Source organism: Chiloscyllium plagiosum, unplaced genomic scaffold, assembly GCF_037043375.1.
Source record: "Chiloscyllium plagiosum isolate Xiang-an unplaced genomic scaffold, Cpla_swu_hap1 HiC_scaffold_2, whole genome shotgun sequence".
Classification (NCBI taxonomy): domain Eukaryota; kingdom Metazoa; phylum Chordata; class Chondrichthyes; order Orectolobiformes; family Hemiscylliidae; genus Chiloscyllium; species Chiloscyllium plagiosum.
In genome coordinates, this window is record NW_028270140.1 from 33,246,803 (window position 1) to 33,262,424 (window position 15,622).

Here is a 15,622-nt window from a genome sequence, read left to right on the forward strand (position 1 = left end):
ATAGCACTTTGGAATATAAAGATCACTAAGATCAACAGGACTCACAACCTCATCATGATCCCCTCAGAATGAAAGTTAAGATGTTTAAAATGTAAACTGCACATGAGCAGAATGTCAATGCTCAAATGAATTTTAGCCTCTCCTGTGCAAAGAAACATTAATAGGGTAAATTGTCTGTTACATCCCCCACGTTTAACCATTCCAAAACCAGTAGCTGTGCTTTCAACTGCCTAGTTCCTAAGCCTTGGAATTAATTCCCTCCATCTCTCTTCCCTGCTCTGATGTGGCCTTTGAAACCAACTCCATAGACTGAGCTTTTAGTTGCCTGTTTTAATAACTCCTTTAGTGGCTCAGTTTTAACAATGCTCCCACGAAGCACCTTACAACCCTGGATGCCAGATCCCTGTGAAAGGAGTGAAAGGGAAACGTGGCAATAAACAGTAACAGGTTTTGGAGAGCCTGACCATAGTTTCATCTGGAAGGCCTCAAAGTGAAGAGAATGTGAAATTGGATACCACATGGAGTGGTGGAGGTGAATAGTGTGGAAGCTCTTAGGGAGAAGCTGGATGAACATGTGACAGAGAGAGGATCAAAGGAGGGCGTGAAGTGAACGACCAATCAGAGGCAGATTGTGTGGAGCACAGACACCGTTGTGGATCAGTTAGGCCAAGTGGCCTCATTGGGTACTGTACATTCAAAGTAAAAGCTCCTCATGCCTGCTAAGAAATGAGACACTGGACCCTCACATACCCAGAATTGCGAAATACAACATCGCCTCCTCGGACCCAAGCTCCATGGTCGTTGTTTTTGAACGCTATCAGTCTATCAATGACGGCAGCAACACGTGATTTCTGTGGGTCAGCATCTTGGTGAGGACGGAACCTGAACACAAAGAACAAAAGCTTAAAAAAACTGTTGGAAATGTACCACATACAGAATCACCCTGGAGCTCTGCAATGGATCTACTCCTGTCAGAAACAAGTATTTGGATGCAGGGAATGGGGAAAGAATTAGGCACTGGAAAGTTGTCCTTCACTAGACCAAATAACTTGCCAAACAATCACGCCTCATTGACAGCATTACCGCCCATATCATAACAGGAAGCTAAACCAAGTCAGAATGGATTTCAGTGAAAAGAAAAGCATTTTCTCAGGAACGTGAATTTTGTGTTTGCCTGTGCCAGCTGTGGCTCAGTAGATAGCTATACTGCCTCTGTTTCAGCAGCTGTGGGTTCAAGACTCACTCCAGAACCTCAAGCAGAATATCTAGAAACTCCTGGCGCCAATATTGCCTTTCAGACAATACAGTAAATCAAATCCTGTCCAACCTCACAGGTGAACACAACAGATTTCACAGATATTATTTTGTAGGGGAGCAGAGAGGTTCTGTTCGGTTTTCCTTTAGTCCTCAACCAACAACATCAAACAGAAGCTAGCTGAAATGTGAGAGACATGTCACCAAAGCTTTCCAGTTTGCTCTCATCAGGACAAAAGCAAGAATGCCAAACTCAACCAAACAATCACTACAATTTATCCTACATGAGAAACAAAAAGGTGCCAACTGATTGGTTAGTAATTCAATTCAATTGGCTGAGGCAAGTGGGGAATCAGCCGCAAATGACAGACTTCCCAAGCTTCCTGATAATGCAGAAAGGTGCCAGGTTTGAATTGTTCTTTTTGTTTACAGAGACCCTTGTGTCTGAATGTGTGTCACTTCTAGTAAGTATCAATGAAACATTACTGCAACTGATAGTCTTAAATTGGTTGTTAGAGTAGCTATTAACACGTGCAGCACTGTGCGTTGATCACAGAATCACACCTAACGTAGATGTCCGGACAAATTATCTTTTCATTATTGCTGTTTGTGGGGCTTGCTTTATATAAATTGGCTATGTTCCCTACTACAGCAGTGACAACATGTCAAAAAGTACTTAATAGGTTACAAATCACTATAAGACATCCTGAGGTTGTGAAAGGCACTATATAAATGCCAACCCATTCTACCACACTGTGTAAATTCCTTTAATGCTGACATTACAGACAAATACATTTTCCACTTCAAAAAAAGATTAGTTCCTTGGCCAAAAGGTCAGTTCCTTGACTCACCTCGCACTGTTATCCAAACAAAGGTATTCCCTTGGATCATCAGCACTAGCATTGGTGATTTTCACTCCCTTGTCAATGAACAGTCCAGCCTAGCAACAAAAATCGAGAAGAATTACAGCAAAGCTGCATGGACATTTTATCATGTTAATACATTACCCAGTATTCTCATATAAATTACAAAACTATCCCACGAGTTAATCTACTAGAGAATCCAGTTCATTACATAATCCCACAACCACATCTATGGAAGTCCATGCATGTTTTACCTGCAATCTGCATCCAATCCAAAATCTGAACCGTAAATCCAAATAGAAAGGCAAGTGGGTAAACAAACTTGCTTCAGTAACAGGACAAAATGGTCAGAATGTTTAGACGTTGGAATGGTTTACTCTTTACAGAGTTCTGGATCGGTCTTTAATGGAAACCATAGCAGGCTTCCCACTGTTGATATCCTGGCCAATATTTAACCCTCAACCAACATCAATGAAACAGAATACCTGGTGACTATTTCATTGCTGTTTGTCGGATGATGTACATAAAATGTGCCATGTGTACTTCAATATAAAAGAATTCACTTTAAACATAATTGCTTGTAACACATTTTGGAGTCATGAAAGTTGCTATATATATATATATGCAGGTTATTTCTTTCTTTCATTTGCCTCATCTCCGTACACGATTATATGTGAATAATGAGGTTTGGTGAGGAAGAGAAGAGGTATTAAGTCTGAAGAACTTATTGCTAATCCTATCCCTGAGGTGACAAATGAAACAGTTGGAATTAGTTACATCAGAGAACAGGCGAAGCTCCAATGAACATTACCCTCTAACCTCAACTGTTCAGCAAAAGGCAGTGGAGAGGGAAAGAGGATGAGGAAAGAACGGGGAGGAGAAAAGCAAAACAGAAAAGAATGTAAACACAATTCAAATCAAAGAACAGTGAACAAAAACAAAAGGAATCAAAGAAATGTTGACAAAAATATACAATATGAATAAATTGACAGAAAAATTAGAATATGAAAATAGCCAGTGAGAACATGATGTTGAATATTCCTCATGTTTAGACAAGTCTTCAGAGGTCTACCTCTGGAAAAATAAATCATGGCCCAAATGTTTCTTTTAAAAAAAAGTGTATGTTCTAGCCAAGATTAATATCAGTAGCACATGGTTATTCACTAACCCGCTGAGCTCCAGTCTGTACTCTGTAGTTTTACTTCAATGTTAGACAGAAACTCAAAAGAAAACTCCAGGCTTTAACTGTTTGTGCTTTGTTAACAAGAAGCCACTTTCAATGGGAAGGACTGGAGGCTAATAATCCTGCAAGTTTAGCTTGGCCTCCAAAGGAATTGAAGTTTAATCTCCAGGACAGTGCTGTAGACACACCACAGGGCATTGATGTTTAATTGAATTTGAACACTTTTGTTAGCCAATTGAGGATTGGGAAAATGAGTGCACTTGCCTGCTAGTTATAATTATCCAAGTGGGGACAAGAGGCATACTTGCTTTCCGATAAAATGTGGGACCTCACAGATCATGACAATGGCCAGACAGGAGAATCAATATAAGGGCAGGGGAGTGAGACAGCAGGACACAACAGGACGTTAGCTGAAATCTTGAGGAATATAGTCAATCAACTGGAGGGTGAGGAGGATGCATGAGTATCAACCTCAGAAATAAAATACAACCTTAATAGAAAAAGAAAAATGAAGCGATTCAAAGTGCAAACGTGGAAAGTGTGAATATCTGTGTGTCAATGAATCCTATCACTTGAATCCTAATATTACTTACATTAGGAGTTAAATTGACAAAGAAACAACAATGACATAAGGAAATATGATGGGATTCAGGAGAGCACTTACTTTGAAGTTCGAATGAACTCTGTTGTTGTAGAAAGTACCCAATGGAGTAAGTTCAGCTTTAGTTTCAGAGAACAACCCTTGGGAATCTCCTGTAGGAACTTTATGGAACAAGTACCATATTCCTGTATCCTAATGTAAATAATAAAATAGTGAGCTTACACAAATTTGTACAGGAAAGAAAGCTCAATTTGTTCTTACACCAAACACTGAGATTATTGATTAAATATTTTATCTACTCAACTTCTTAACATATCATATTGGCTTAAAAGTAAGTACTATTAAAGATTAATCTTCCTGAACTCTCTGGTAAATAAGAAAAAGGAGCAAGGGTAGTTTATTCAGCTTATCAAACCCGATTGTGGCCTCAACACCACTTTCCTGCCTGTTTTCCATTACTCTTGACTCCCTTGTCAGTCAAAATCCTTGTCCAATTCAGCCTTGAATATATTCAATGGCTCAGCCTCTACGCGGTTTCCTAGAATTCTAAAGACTAATGATCCTCTCCATAAAGACATCCTGCCTCATTTCCAAATTAAATGGAAGATGTATTACTTTTTAAAAACAAGCCCCCTATTTCTAGATTCCCCTACAAGAGCAGAGGTCGGCTTGGTAATTATCCTGAACAGTTCTGTCGGGATCTTAGATGTTTGAATAAAGTCACCTCTCCTTCTCTAAACTCCAATGAGTGGAAGCCCAATCTGCTCAAGCTTTCCTCAAGAAAAATCCTGCATCCAGGAATCAGCTCAGTGAACTTTCTTCACTACATCCAATGTGAGTATATCATTCCTTGAGTAATGAGACCAAACCTCAGGACCAAATACACACTCAGATGTAGTCTAACCAAATAACATGCCAACATCAGCTGTGGAAAGAGATCTCAGCATCAAATATTTGCCCCAACAACTAAACAGATTTGGGAGAACTCAAAGTTGTTTTTTAATTCATGTTTGCTGGTGTCCAACTGTAATTGCCCTGGTGGTGGTGAGCTGCCTTCGTAAGTTGCTGCAGTCATTGTGGTGTAGGGACACCCAAAGTGCTGTTTGGAAAGGAATTCCAGGATTTTGAGGTAGTAACAGTAAAGGAAGAGTGATATAGTTCTGGGTCAGGATGGTGATCGACTTTGGAGTGGGAACGTGCAGCTGCGGGGTTTTCCATGTATCTGTTTCCCTTGTCCCTCTAGGTAGTGGAGGAACTGGTGAGTTTGGAAGGTGCTGCCAGGGTCTCATTCTAAGTGAAATGTTGAGTGGTTCTTTTCCTGGGCAACAGTGGATCTCTGTACCAGGCAGTGGACACTGATTTGCTGGATTCCTTCAACTAGGAGAAAGTGAGGACTGCAGATGCTGGAGATGTCAGAAACGAAAAGGGTCGACATTTTAGGCATAAGCATTTCATCAAGAAATGTCAACTCTCCTACTCTTCGGCTGCTGCCTGACCTGCTGTGCATCTCCAGCACCACCCTTTTCAACGTTGATTCCTTCAACTAAACGTGAGAAATGTTCTGCTTGAGATGAAGACCGTCTCATATTTGGGAGGGATGTTGGGGGTGGTGTAGTGTGGGGGCAGGCAGGAAATTCAGATTTTAAACTACTTATTTTCATTTCTCCCAGGTGATACATGGCACTGTTTCAGGTTAAAGAGTTTGTACTGGGACAGGCAAGTAGGTCATTCAAATTCATACATGCTTGCACAGTTTTTCCCTTCCTCCTGTACAAACCAATCTTCTGCTCACCTGCCAAACATGTTTGACTCCAAAATGAAATCCTTAGATGTCATTCAGCCTGATTCATGTCCCCTCTGTATGATACTAGGTCAATTGCAGAAATCCAATCTGTTGACCCAATTGAACTCATAGGTCAGAGACTGAACACAGGAATTAGATGACTTGAATTAAGAATCTACTGATGATCATGAACTATAGTTGATAATTAAGAAAAACCTATCTGGTTTACTAATGGCCTTCAGGGATGGAATTCTGCCATCCTGGCCTGGTCTGGTCTACATTTGACCCTCAACTTCCCTCTGAAATGGCTCAGCAAGCCACTCAGATGTATCAATCATTATGAAGTTCTCAACAAAGAAACAAAACCAGAGAGACTATGTGACATTAATCAAGGTTCCAGAAAAGACAACAGCGGAAACAGCCCTATCAACCCTATAAAGTCCTCTTCACTATTATCTGGGGCTAATGCCAAAATAGGGAGAACTGGCCCACAGACTGGTCAATCAACAGTCTGACATTGGTTGTAAGATAGTCATACTAACGAAACCTATGTACCAGACACCACCATCACCTTCCCTTGATATGTCCTGTTCCACTTGCAGGACAGATCCTGTAGAGGTGATGGCACAGTTAGGAAGGAGTTGCCTTGAGAGTCCTCAACATTGACTCCAAATCCCATGAAGTCTCATAGCTTCAGGTTTAACATGGGCAAGGAAACTTCCTGCTGATTAAGTCTTTGGCTGATGAATTGGTACTCGATCATGTTGAACAACACTTGGAAGAAGCACCGAGGGTGCTAAGAGCATAAAATGTATTCTGGGTGAAGGTTTCAGTATCCATCACCAAGAGTGGCTCAGCAGCAGCATTACTGTTCAAGCTGGTCGGGTCCTAAAGGATATAGCTGCTAGACCACGTCTGAGGCAAGTCATGACGAAACCAACAAGTGGGAAAAACAAATTTGACCTCACCCTTACCAATATGTCAGCTGGAGATGCATCTATCCATTACAATTATTGGTAAGAGTGACCACCATACAGCCCTTGTGAGACAAAGTGCTGCCTTTGCATTGAAAATACCCTCGTGTTGTATGGCTATATGGGAACAGACTTCGAACTGATCTAGCAAGACAGGGTATCCATGAGGTGCTATGAGGCCATCAGCAGCAGCAGAATTGTACTCCAACACAATCTGTAACTCCATGGCGTGGCATATCTCCCAATCAACCATTACCATCAAGCCAGGGGATCAAACTTGGTTCAATGGAGAATGCAGGAGGACACTAGGCATACCTGAAAATGAGGTGTCAATCTGGTGAAGCTACCAAACAGGATTATTTGCATACAAAACAACATAGGCAGCAAATGAGAGACAGAGCTAAACAATCCGACAACCAAAGGATTAGACCTAAATTCTGCAATCCTGCTCCATTCAGTTGTGAATGGTGGTTGACAATTAACGAACTCGCTGAAGGAGGGGGGAGGACACTCCATAAATATCCCATCCTCAATGACGGAGGAGCCCAGAACGTCAGTGCAAAAGATCAGGTTGAAGCTTTCGCAGCAATTTTCAGCCGGAAGTGCCAAGTGGATGGTCCATCTCAGTCTCCTCCAGTGGTCCCCAGCTTTGTGGATACCCAGTCTTTAGCCAATTTGATTCACTCCACGTGATATCAAGGAATAATTGGAGACACTGGATACTGCAAAGACTTTGGGTCCTGACAACAGTCTGGCAATAGTAATGAAGACTTGTATTCCAGAACTTGCCATTCCTCTAGCTAAACTCTTCCAGTACACTTACAACACTGACATCTATCTGACAACGTAGAGAATTGCCCAGGTATGTCTTGTGCACAAATACCTGAGCAAATCCAACCCGGTCAATTACTGTCCCATTAGTCTATTCTTGACCATCAGTAAAGTGAAGGGAAGTGTCATCAACAGTGCTAACAAGCAGGACCTGCTCAGCAATAACCTGCTCAATGATGCCCAGTTTGAATTCCATCAGAGTCACTCAACTCCTGACCTCATTACAGCCTTGGCAAAAACATGGACAAAAGAACGGAATTCCAGAGATGAGGAGAGTGTTACAGACCGTGATATCAAGGCTGCATTTAACTGAGTGTGACATCATGAAGCACTACAAAAACTAGTATCAATGGGAATTTTGGGGAAAACTTTCCGCTGGAATCATACTTGGGACGTAGGAAGATGGTTGAGGTTGTTAGAGGTCAGTCAACTCAGCTCCAGGACATCTCTACAGGAGTTCCTCAGGGTAGTGTCTAGGTACAAACATCTCCAGCTGTTTCAGCAATGTCCTTCTCTCTATGAGGATGTTCACCGATGATTGCACAATGTTCAGTGCCATTTGCAACACCTCAGATACTAAAGCAGTCCATGTTCAAATGCAACAAGAGCTAGACTTGGGCTGACAAGTGACAAGTTACATTAGTGCTACACAAATGCCAAGCAATAACCATCGCCAATAAGAGTTGATGTAACCACTGCCCCTTGACATTCAATGACATTACCATCACTGAATCCCACACTTTCAACATCCTGAGAGTTACCATTGACCAGAAACTCAACTAGACTCAGTACATAAACACAGTGGCTAGAAAAGCATGTCAGAAGCTAGGAATGCAGCAGTGAGTAACTCACCTTCTAATTCCCCAAAACCTGTCCACCATGTACAAGGCGCAAGTCAGGAGTGTGATGGAATACTCCCCAGTTGCCTGGAGGGTGCTGCTCCAACACTCAAAAAGCTTAACACTATCCAGGACAAAGCAGCCCATTGATTAGCGTCACATCCATAAGCATCCATTCCTTTCACCACCTACACTCAATAGCAACAGTGTGTACTATCCACAAGATGTACTGCAATAGTTCACCAAACATCCTGAGACAGCACCTTCCAAACTCATGACAACTTCCATCCAGGAGAACAAAGCCAGATCTATAGGAACACCACCACCTGCCAGTTCCGCTCAAAGACACTGTCTCAGAAATATATCACAGTTGCTAAGTTAAAATCCTGGAAATCCCTCCTGAAAGACATTGTGAGCCAACCTACAGCACATGAACTGCAGCTGTTCAAGAAGGCAACTCACCACCACCTTCTCAATGGCAATTAAGGACAGGCAGTAAGTGCTGGCCCAGGCAATGATACCCATGCTGCATGAGTTAATTAAAACAATCTCAGTTGCAGAGTGGAACATAGGGACAGATGTAGGCCATTCAGCACCATTTACAAAACGGAGAAAGGAACAGCAAGTTTTCCAATACATAGTCTGACAATAACAATATCATGTAATTCTTCAGCTAACCAATCAGCATCCTTTGCTTGTCCTGAACAAATTGTCATCTCTTTTCCAGAAGTTACATTTTTCTCCCTGTGTCTCAGCCCTCATGAGAGCAAAATAATTTTTTTCCACTTGATATCCCATTTTAGCAATGCTTAAGTGGATTAGAATTGGACTTTCTTTTAAAATGTGAAATTTGTACCTTAAGTTTACTTTCACTTTTCTTTCGGGCTTGCTGCAGTCCTTCCTGCCCTCTTTTAATTAATTCTAAATCAGCCTGTCATTCCCATTTTTTTTGTTTCTTTCTCAGTCCTTAAATCTTATTGATTTAGAAGATAGACTGTTAATGCTGTTGTTCACTGAAGTCCCAGATGTTCTGTTGCCCTCTCCACATTTGCAATCTAACTTGAGAGGATAGCAAAGAAACCTTTATGCAAATCTGAAGAACATATGAAAAACTCAATAAACCATGAGATGCCTTATTCCAGTAGAGCCTGGTTTCAAATGTTCCAGCAGGATTAAGCATCACTTTTGCTAATATCAAAACATGGGCATAACAAAATCACACCATGTTTGCCCCAGTTTTCCCTCCTCGTGAACTCTGGGCCTTATGAACTTGCTCGGAATACGGACTCACCTGTGAACCTGCTGCTGCATTGCTGATGAGGTGGTTATTGGGATTGGCAATCCAGAATGTGGAAACTGCCCTGTGAGAGAAAGAATGTGTTATGCCTGAATTAATCAGAACTGTTGCTGCCTTGAATAGGTGCTCCCTGTCCTCACAGAATTATAAAATTAGCATAGCACAGGAAACAGGAGCTGAAGGAGGCCAGGCAGCCTTTCAGCTGGCTCTGCCACTCAATAAAATCATAGCTGATTTACCTCAATTACACTTGCCCAAACTATCCCCCATCTCCTCATTTCCTCAGTGCCAAGACATCAATTTATCAGTGCAATTGCAGGATTGCCCAGGGATAGAGTATCCATAATGCACCAGGATGTATTTGGGCACCAAAGATTAAGAAAATTTGGGTGAAACATAACTTATTTGTACCACATTTACACTCAAGATTCTTTGACCTTTTACCCTGGTGTTTGCAATATCCCAATTGCACAGGTCTCTGGGCATAGAAAGTTCCAACCTTAGAGTTTGCGTATCATTAGCACTCAAACTCCCCAGTTATCTAATGAAAATAGCCATCATTCTCTCTGACCAACATGTTTGGCTTTGTCAGTCAAAACTAAAATTAAAAATCACACAACACCAGGTTATAGTCCAACAGGTTTAATTGGAAGCACTAGCTTTTGGAGCACTGCTCCTTCATCAGGTGGTTGTGAAGGGGCAGCGCTCTGAAAGCTAGTGCTTCCAAATAAACCTGTTGGACTATAACCTAATGTTGTGTGATTTTTAACTTTGTACACCCCAGTCCAACAACAGCATTTCCAAATCACTCAAATCTGTTTAGCTGATCCTAACTTCATGTAAAACAAATGAACTATTATTTTTTTTAAAAAATTCAAATTCTCCGGATGGAACAAATTGCACAAGTAATGGGAATACCCCCAAAAAATGCAACATTTACTTGCAATCAGTCGCTGGCACAGGGATGTAATTGCCATAAACATTGTTAAGAATTGAGGAGCACATCGCATCATTTCTGTCTGTGGGCAGAAGAGTCCCAGGTTTGGTGACAAGGCCAAGGTTGTGGTAGAGCGTGTTCCGCTGCTCAATGCCATCTTCCAAGAAGAAACAGTGACCGAGTGTGTCATAGCCAACAGTGTCACGTATCTGAAAAAAGAACAGAAATGTTAAAGCAAGCTTGGTTTTTCCTGGCAGTGATTTGTCCAACAGAATTTACTGTCCCATGGGAACCATCATTCAAAGGGGTGGAGGGATCAGCTGGGGGACGGCAGGTAGCAAGCCAGTTAGGTGTCACTCAGTAAGAGATTCTCAGCCAAGTGCATGTTGCCTGATAGGGAAGTTATCAACAAATGTACAAAATAGCAGCAATCGAAGCACTGCAGTTGTTCACCCCAATGACCTTACTTTGTGTGCTTCAGTCACCGGGAAGTCACCAACTTTCTGGAATCAGCCTGGAGTCTCCAGCAACTGCAGATTAATCTCCCAACTCCAGAAAAATGGAAGTAATACGAGAGCATTCCTTTGAAGTGCCTTGGGGTATCCCACCATGTCAAAAGGTGACACGGAATGCAATTTGTTGTTGTTAATGCAGGTCACCTATTATATTTCAGTGCAATGTATCCACTCCCAGAGAGGAGTAGGACATTCTAGCCGCAGATTTCTAGGCAGCTGTTTAAAGGGCTCAAACTCTATAATCCTGGCAGCAAAGTATCTTTGTTGTCAGATCACAGACGCTACAACCAGCATTAAAAGTAATGTGACTGTGAAATAATGCATTCCTTCAAACTTTGATTTGGGAGATTCTGTAGACACAGTTCATGTCTCTATATTACCAAAATAATCGCAGAGAACTAGAGAAGGCGCAGAAAAGACTTACAAGGACGATACTAGAACTGAGAGGTTATAACTATGGGAAAACCCTCCACAGGCTGGAGGGCTCTTCTCCAGAAAAGACTGGGGGTTGGTTTCATTGAGGTCTTTAAAATTATGAAGCAATTTGATACAGAAAATATTCCCACTGGTTAGGAAGTCCCAAAATCACAGACCATAAACACAGATAATCACTAATAAATTGAATAAAGTTAAAAATCACATAACACCAGGTTATAGTCCAACAGGTTTAATTGGAAGCACTAGCTTTCGGAGCGTCGCTCCTTCATCAGGTGGTTGTGGAGTATGGTACACAATTGTAAGACACAGAATTTATAGCAAAAGTTTACAGTGTGATGTACTTGAAATTATACACAGAAAAATACCTTGATTGTTTGTTAAGTCTCTGATCTGTTAGAATGACCATGATAGCTTCACTTCTTTCATATACAAATCACAATTTTTTTTTTAAAGTTACATTCTCAGGTTAACTTTTTAAAAATGTTTTGCGATTTGCATATGAAAGAAGTGAAGCTATCATGGTCATTCTACCAGATGAGAGACTTAACAAACAATCAAGGTATTTTTCAGTGTATAATTTCAGGTACATCACTGTAAACTTTTGCGTTAAATTCTGTGCCTGACAATTGTGTACCGTACTCCACAACCACCTGATGAAGGGACAGCACTCTGAAAGCTAATACTTCCAATTAAACCTGTTGGACTATAACCTGATGTTGTGTGATTTTTAACTTTGTACTCCTAATCCAACACCAGCATCTCAAAATCACTAATAAATTGAATAAGTTGTGCAGAAGAAACTTTCTTGCACATAGAATAGTCATAGTGTGCAACTTGCTATCACATAAAGCAATTAAAACAAATATTGTACATTTATTTAAGGGGAAGCATACGCAGAGCATAAACACTTACCCAGTAAACCCATTGAGCAGAATGGTCTGGACTTTCTTTGTAAAAGTGACATTCCAGACCAGCTGGCAAAGAAATACTTACCAACAAGCCACTGGTTGCGTGTACAGTGACACATCTGGAGAAACAGTGGTGAATTGCAAGGCTTTTCAGATATGTTGGTGAACTGTAGCCTCCACGTGTATCCACGTCCCCACAGAGATGAAAGTGCACAGGGTAGCTGCCCATAACCTGTTGACCCATGTGCATCAACTCCACATTAGAGAGATGAACAGATGTAAAATTTTTCAAAATCTTTAACAGAATGGAGGAAAAAATAAGGATTAAAATTGGGTTCCTACGCAAAATGAAACTCAAGAAGAAAGATCTAGCCCTGCCATTGCCTCTGAGGATCATTTTTAGTTTAATATTTTGGTCAGAAACCACTACCATTTTTTTAACCCTAGACCAGAACAGAATAAACTAATGGGGAGATGCCATAAGGACTACAGTAAACCCTTTCAAAGCTGAACCTTGTGTGGAAGAATTCACTATATTGATTGCTGAAATGAGAGAAGGCTGTATTATGAAGAAAAGTTAAAGAGAATAGGCCTCTGTTCTTTGGAGTTCAGAAAAATCACAGATGATTGCACTTAAATGCAAGATTCTGAGAGAGCTTGACAAGTTATAATCCCGTTTACAGCTGTGATCAATGGAACAGAAAAATGTTATATTCCCATTCTTCATTAAACTAACATTCGCCATCTCCCTAAATTCTATGAAAACAAAAATTTGAAAATGAATAACGATGCTTCCTGTAGAATTGTAATTAAACTTTGTCAAATGTCCACAGTCAAACTTCAGGTATTTGTCACGAACAATCAAACTCACCTTCACATGTCCTCCAAATGTGTCATGCTTAAAGAACTGACACCAGTTGTCACCATAGCAGGAATTTTCCATCTCCCCCTCAATTACAATGTTCCTTGTCAAAATTCCCACCTCTGCTCTCATGTCTATCCCATCCATAATCTCTCCAACATGAAGAAACTGAGCCTTTTCTGGAAACAGTAAAGGAAACATTAAAGACACAAGTTAAGACACCAACTGTGTGCAGAGATTATAATTCAACAAAGTAGTCTCAGTTTAAAACAAAAGTTCAAAGCTCAGGGGCATAAAAATCAAGTAGCTGTATTCAATCGAATAGGAAGTGCCTTTATCTGGCAAAAAAATCCAAGAACATGGAACTCGTTGTACATGAAACCATTGAGGTGAATACATTAGTTATAGGTCAATCATGTTCAATCACATGCAGATGAATGGCATTCAGCGGAGTTTAATTTGAGCACATATTAAGATACACTTACTGAAAATGTGGTGTGGTTGAGTTGGGAGGTGTACACTTGTAATGTTTCACTCTGCAAATAAATCTTAAGACTGAATAAAGATTGGGTGTAACACTATCCTTCACCAATAGGCTTTCTGGATAGAACAAACAGCATAGATGTCTTTAAATAAGCATGTGAGGGAGAAAGCAATAGGACTACATATTAATAGAGTCAGTTAAAAAAGTGTGGGAGGAACCTCATGTTGGTATTTATGATCCACATGGACATATTGGCATGAATAGATTGGTACCCTGCTGGGGGGAAAACAAACAGCTAATTACTACTGCCTCATCACATTTTAATCTTTAGAAGTTCTACGTGGATTTACAATATCACGTCCCTAAGCATACACCCTATCATGAACATTGTCTCACAGTCACTTGATAGTCACTAGAAGGATGTTCTTTAGAGTTATAGAATCCCTATTTGCAGAAAGAGGCCGTTTGGCCCAATGAATCTGCACTGGCCCTCCGAAGAGCATTCGTCCAGCCACCCATTTTATCCCAATAACCCCGCGTTTGTCCTGGCTTGTCCACCTAGCCAGCACATTTCTGGACACTACGGGGCAATTTAGCATGGCCAATGCACTTAACCTACACATCTACGGACTGTGAAGGAAACGGGAACACCCAGAGGAAACCCATGCCGACACAGGGCAAATGTACAAAGCCCACACAGGCAGTCACCCAAGGCTACAATTGAACCCAGGCCCCTGGCATTATGAGGCAACAGTGCTAACGACTGAGCCACTGTGCTATCCCTTATTTCTGTCTGTCAGAATGAGGTGACCTACTAATTCTAGGTATATGAAGGGAATGTACCTTCTTCTTTGGGCAGCATAGTGGCTCAGTAGTTAGCACTGCTGCCTCACAGCACTAGGAATACAGGTTCAATCCCACCCTCAGGCAACCATCTGTGTGGAGTTTGCACATTCGCTTCATGTTTGCCCCCGAGTGCTCCAGTTTCCTCACACAGTCCAAAAATGTGCAGGCGAGGTGAATTAGCCCTGGCAAATGCAGGGTTGCAGGGAGAGGGTAGGGGTGGTGGGTCTGGGCAGGATGCTCTTCGGAAATTCGTTGTGGTCTCGATGGGCTGAATGGCTTGCTTCCACACTGTAGGAATTTTATGATTCTATTCTATAATGAAAAGGTTTAAGGAAATATAGGCAAAAGAGCAAGACAGAAATACTAAAACATCATGAAAGATTGGGTAGTGTGCAAGATTATGACAGACTTGGAGAAGAGAGGAAAAGAAAGGTTGATCCCATTAGTTGGTGGTACCAGGACAAGGGGACACATGTTTCCCCAAGAGATATAGGGGAATTTTTACAAGCCAGTGGCAATAATGAACTCACTACCTATGAGAGTGAAAGTAGTGGAAACTATCAATTATTTCAAAAGGGAATTGGATAGGCAAGTGCAGAGCTACAAGAATAAAGTGGGGATATGGGATTGACTGGAGAGCCGACACTGTCTCAATGAGCTGAACAGCCTCCTGTGCTATAATAGCTCAAAGACTCAAAGGGTCTTGACAGGTGCAGAATGGTGAGCTCTGGATAATAAAAGACACTGGTAATATTTTTCAAAAACAAAGGGAAAGATATTGACGGCCATTTTAGCGTGAGGTTTTCTTTCAAGTCTTTACAGCATTTTTATATTAACAGTGAAAAAGTTACAACTTCTTTTAAAATACTTCACAATGTAGAAATAATATTGAAGAATTTTTTTAAAAATTTATTTTTAAAGAAAGCAGTGGTTCAATATTCATTATTCACTGAGGGAATGGTTGACTGAAGAGATTGATTTTTTTGCTAGCCTCTCAATGTGGGTTA

General features: G+C 41.0%; 2 protein-coding genes across 6 annotated transcripts in view; one reads left to right on the forward strand and one right to left on the reverse strand.

Annotated features, from left to right (window-relative positions):
* LOC122563096 (TBC1 domain family member 15) overlaps positions 1 to 15,622 on the forward strand; it is a 204,816-nt gene that overhangs the window by 86,592 nt on the left and 102,602 nt on the right. The gene's annotated exons all lie outside the window — the stretch shown is intronic.
* The window catches only part of cemip2 (cell migration inducing hyaluronidase 2), a 93,191-nt gene that overhangs the window by 31,054 nt on the left and 46,515 nt on the right, over positions 1 to 15,622 (reverse strand). For all 5 annotated transcript variants that reach the window (XM_087995884.1, XM_087995888.1, XM_043716504.2 and 2 more), the window contains 7 exons: positions 13,295 to 13,464; positions 12,509 to 12,718; positions 10,566 to 10,771; positions 9,620 to 9,689; positions 3,965 to 4,093; positions 2,106 to 2,194; positions 751 to 882 (listed from right to left, as the gene is read on the reverse strand). In XM_087995884.1, the coding sequence (XP_087852010.1) occupies positions 751 to 882; positions 2,106 to 2,194; positions 3,965 to 4,093; positions 9,620 to 9,689; positions 10,566 to 10,771; positions 12,509 to 12,718; positions 13,295 to 13,464 (1,006 nt within the window). The remainder of the gene's footprint in view (positions 1 to 750; positions 883 to 2,105; positions 2,195 to 3,964; positions 4,094 to 9,619; positions 9,690 to 10,565; positions 10,772 to 12,508; positions 12,719 to 13,294; positions 13,465 to 15,622) is intronic.